A 4,710-nucleotide genomic window follows, 5' to 3' on the forward strand; every position below is an offset into this window, starting at 1 on the left:
GATCGATGAGTATTATCACGCTTGCTTAAAACATTTCTTTTATATTCCGTAGATTAACGCGAAAATACTGTTAACGTAATTCCGAACGACAATTCATCTTACGATGCTCTAACTCGTCATCAAAAAGTATTTAGGATATACGAACAAAAATTCAAATTAAAGTCATTATGAGAAAATTAACGAATACGAAGGTAAGATAATCACGAGATCATAATCAACAGGATTCAGTCTCTTGAGTTAGGCTCATTTTTTCGTCATAGTAGATCTTGTCTTTAGCTAAAAAAAAAAAACAAAAAGGCATCTTATACGAAGAGTCGTATGAACGAAGTAAAAAATTCCAAGTAGAAGATAATTTTCTAAAATAATTCTCGTGTCAGCCTCTTCCTCGTTTGTCCACTCATTCTCTCTCAGGTAGATCATCATCATATCATCATCATCATAATCATTGATATTGTTGTTGTTGTTGTTGTTGTTGTTGTTGTTGTACTCTAGCACTTTTGTACGCCAGATTGTGAGCGTACTGCCTGTCAGCTTCGGTGACTGCAGTAACATCTTTCAAGCTCCTGTCCCATCCACCGCCACTTTGTTGCCAACCACCATGAGAATCGTGACTTTGCTTTTGACTGAGTAGTTTTTTCAAGCCAATTATCAGGGACAGTACCAGTGCTATTTTGCTGATGATCAGTGCTTTCCCAGCCAGAAGGAATAGAACGCCCATGGCGATCGGTACCATTGCAGCCATTTTCATGGCCATACCCATCATCATCATACCCATCATTTTCTTCATCTTTCCACGTCCCTCCTCTATGCTACGTTTCAATTCGACAGAATTGGTCTTTGGTAAATGTATTTGTATGTTGTATCCGTTCAACAGATTGGCTATTTTGTCAAATAAAATATCATTCAAGAATTCTTCCTTTGACGTGCCACCGTTGTTACGACCAAGGTTATCCAAATCTATCGTCAAACTTTTCCCCGAAGTTTCGTTTTTCCCGGCAACGGTTGGTACCTTGATCAATTCCAAATTCTCACCGATCGGTAACGTATCGATGCGACCTAATCTGTCGAAGAAAAATATAGCCTTCTTCTTTAAACACGGGGATACAGCCACGTTGCGTTGTTGACATTCCTCGTAAACTCGATAAAGAGCACGGTATCCATTGTCGAATAAACTGAACTCCTCGTTGGCCAGGTTGACGATGATCATGCCACTCAATGCCAAAATTCCAAGTGTCCACTTGAACAAATCCATTTCGTTCGTTCTCTCTCTGTCTGTGTAACCTTGATTCCTCGAGAACAATCCTCTCGTAATTTGTATCAAAAATGATCTCGTCACCTTTCAGACTCGTACAAAAATCACGAATATTTCCCGAGTATTATAATGAATCAAATATTCTTATTAATAACAGAGAATTACGACAAGGTATAAGTCAGTTATCCACGTACCGACATTACCTCAATCGACATTACCTCAACTGTCGACAAGACGAGTGGTCCGGGTCGATATATACCAACCAGATGGTGGGCATCCTCTAGAAACAGGGGGTGAGAGCTAGCTCCCACACGAGATCTTGCCAACATCGTAGCACACAGATCGCATCTCTGTGCTTCCTTCCTTAATGTGTCTTTTTTTCGCTATCCTCTTCTAACCAAACCGTTTTACCATTATTCTCGAACGCGCGAATAGCGTGCTGAGGAACATCCTCAAGGCTACGAGAGAGAGAAAGAGAGGGGAATAAATAGTTACATGTGACCCTGCTTGACACAGAGACCCACTCGAGAAGAGGAAACCGTTGATACGTTGCATCTTTTTTTCTTCCATAGAGTTTCATTCAATTTCTCTTCTTTCTTTTACCGATTCGTTAAAAACCATACACAGGCATTATAAAATAGACCAATCGAAAACTCTTTAGAAAGAGACAGAGAATTCAAGTAGACAGAATCGAGATGCTAAGAGAAGGGATATACTACTACACTACTACTACTACTACTACTACTACTACTACGATGACTTTGTAACTCTTTATCAGTATACGTGGTTGGCACAGTGACCTAACTGACCTCCCGATTCGAGTAACACGACGAAGACCTTCCTCCTATCCTCTCAGTTTTCTATCGAGAGCGGGGTGGGATTTAACTCCATCCACATGATCTACTTTACTTATTCGGATCGTTGGATTCTTCATTCTCTCGGTATTAGAGAATCGATACTCTTTATCGTCAATTTTAAGTAATGATCTACTGATTTTAATTAATAATACTAACAGCAATCTTTCCTAGAAACAATAATTTTGGTTCAAAAATTTGTTAATCAATTTTAATCAACAATACAACATCAATCTATCCTAGAAACACAAATTTTTGTTTAGAAATTTGTATCTAATCGTTAATCAATTTTAAATAGCATTCTACCGATTTTTATCTGTCAATAATACAACAGTAACGATTTTTCCTAGAAACCCAAATATCAGTTCAGAAATTATATCGTTGATCATTAATAATTAAGTGTTTCCTCTAAAACAATATTAAATAATATCAATTAAAAATGATAATAGACGATTAATAAATTTGACTTTAATTAATTATTTTCTCGTTAGTTCACAAATTCTTGGACACTTTAAATTGAACAAATAATGATCTACGAAGCGTAAACGCAATGTACTGTATTCCATATTCCGTACACGTGCAATCTAGTCGACACGGTCAATCGAGGTTAGCGCATCTCACACGATGTAACTAGATGCATCCTCGATGCACTTACCTACTTCGCCGATTATATCTCATGTAATCGGCTTGGTACGTTACCACGGATGACAGTTAAACATTATTAACGCATTTCTCGTTCCACATTCTATACAGACAGTTCTAAATTCTCACGAATTCTTTTTTTTTAACAAGATGAATAACAGATCTTACGAATAAAAATCTCGTGACAAATTCCTCACCAGATTTAATGCAGTAAACTGCACACTTTCTCGAATAGATCTGAATCTCGTTAAATCTATTTTTTTTTTCAACATAATAATAATCGAAAATATTTTCTCTCGTATTACAAAAATTTGCAACAAGTGTTTTGTATAATTTGAAAAAAAAAAAAGAAAAAATATTCGTAACACTTAATTTTTTTTCTTTTTGGAATAATCATTTACGAATTTATTTTTAATATTACGTACATATAAATTTTAAACGTTGCCCAATTGATTAGGTTCGAGAAAGAACAAACTTTTACCCGTACTACGAACGAACGATCTCGATTTGAAATGAGAACAAAAGAATTGTATAAATCGAGTGATTTTTTTTTGCAGGTGATATTTCGCAGATACGGTAGAGATTTTTTTTGTTTGTTGCTCAGCGTTAATAAATCGGGTCATTGATTTTCTGCTTCGACAATTGTGTTCGCGGCACGTGCAAAATCACGTTACAAACTCATATATACATATATATATATATATATAATATTTTCTAACACATTGGTCATCGAGAGATTCGCTCTGATTCGCGAAAAAATTCAGAATTTAAATCCCACTTTCTCAAAATCATCCACACTTACGAGAAAATTCCATTCTATTATTATTTCTTATTAAATTCTTTTGGTGGAATGTAATTTCATTTATGTAAAATGCAGATAGATAGATAGATAGATAGATAGATAGATAGATACATACATAGACATAAATGCATACAATAGGTTAGATTTAAGTGAACGCAGTTACACCATATACCGTTACCGACACACGTACACTACGGTTTACATATACGTAATTTCTAAATAACACCGTAATAAATAATGGAAGTTTAACCGTTTTTTCACCGGTAATCGCTACACGACCCGGAAAATTGACTATTACAATATTTATATATATATAATCAAGAGAGTAGTTTAAATGCAATGATATTATTTTATGGAAAAATTGGTATCATCGCAATTTTGTAATCATTATTAACGATGCTCTAATTATTATTATTTAACCGTTATATTTATCTACATAAAAAGAAATAAACAGAAAAAAAAGATTTTCAACGTAAGATAATACATTTAAATAAACTACGACGAATGATTTAAACTGACTGTGAGAATTAAATCGTAAATCGTACGGTGTTTCAATAAGAATAAGAATTTGAAAGTATTCGTGTTAAACATCTGATGACAGTTGCAATAATGGCATTCTTGCTAGAGAAAATAAGAAGTTAAAATCTTTTGAAACTATGTAACCCCTTGCTTTACGAAGATAGAAACGAGTCGAGGACATGCTCGGCCCAGTGGCACACAAAACGCTCGTCGAAGAAGAATATTTGCTTTTTTAGTCCTTCTTCTCTACTTTCCACCGTATATGTGTGTATGTGTATATATCCATACGTAGCCTAAGTTAGACCGGAAGAAGTCTATGGGTTGTCAAGAAATAGAAAGAGAGAGACAAAAAAAAAGAACTAAGAAAAAGGTTTAAATCTGAAGTCATGATTGTTTCGGTATTTCGAATAAGTCATCTGTACTCGTATTCAATCTGTTTGCGCGTATTTCTTGATTCGTCTTTGTCAAGAGCACCTGTCGCACCTGTTAACGAATACAAAATCCCGATTCGAGATTTAAAACCAAATTACTTCCTGTTTGTATTAATCTTTAGATTCATTTTTATTTTCGTTTTTTTTTTTTATTTGAAAACGAAAAGAAAGAAAAAATTTGTCATTATTTTAAGATAATAATAATAATAA

At 34.5% G+C, this 4,710-nt stretch overlaps 1 protein-coding gene across 1 annotated transcript; it reads right to left on the bottom strand.

The window, feature by feature from the left end:
• Nucleotides 1-243: 243 nt before the first annotated feature.
• On the bottom strand, nt 244-1,252 carry LOC122520849. The gene is made up of 2 exons (XM_043641154.1): nt 488-1,252; nt 244-276 (listed from the first exon to the last, which is right to left on the bottom strand). Exons 1-2 carry the CDS (start codon nt 1,250-1,252, stop codon nt 244-246), a joined length of 798 nt encoding a protein of 265 aa, XP_043497089.1.
• Between the last annotated feature and the right edge of the window lie 3,458 nt (nt 1,253-4,710).

The sequence above is a fragment of the Polistes fuscatus genome, unplaced genomic scaffold, assembly GCF_010416935.1.
Source record: "Polistes fuscatus isolate 324 unplaced genomic scaffold, CU_Pfus_HIC Scaffold4, whole genome shotgun sequence".
NCBI lineage: Eukaryota > Metazoa > Arthropoda > Insecta > Hymenoptera > Vespidae > Polistes > Polistes fuscatus.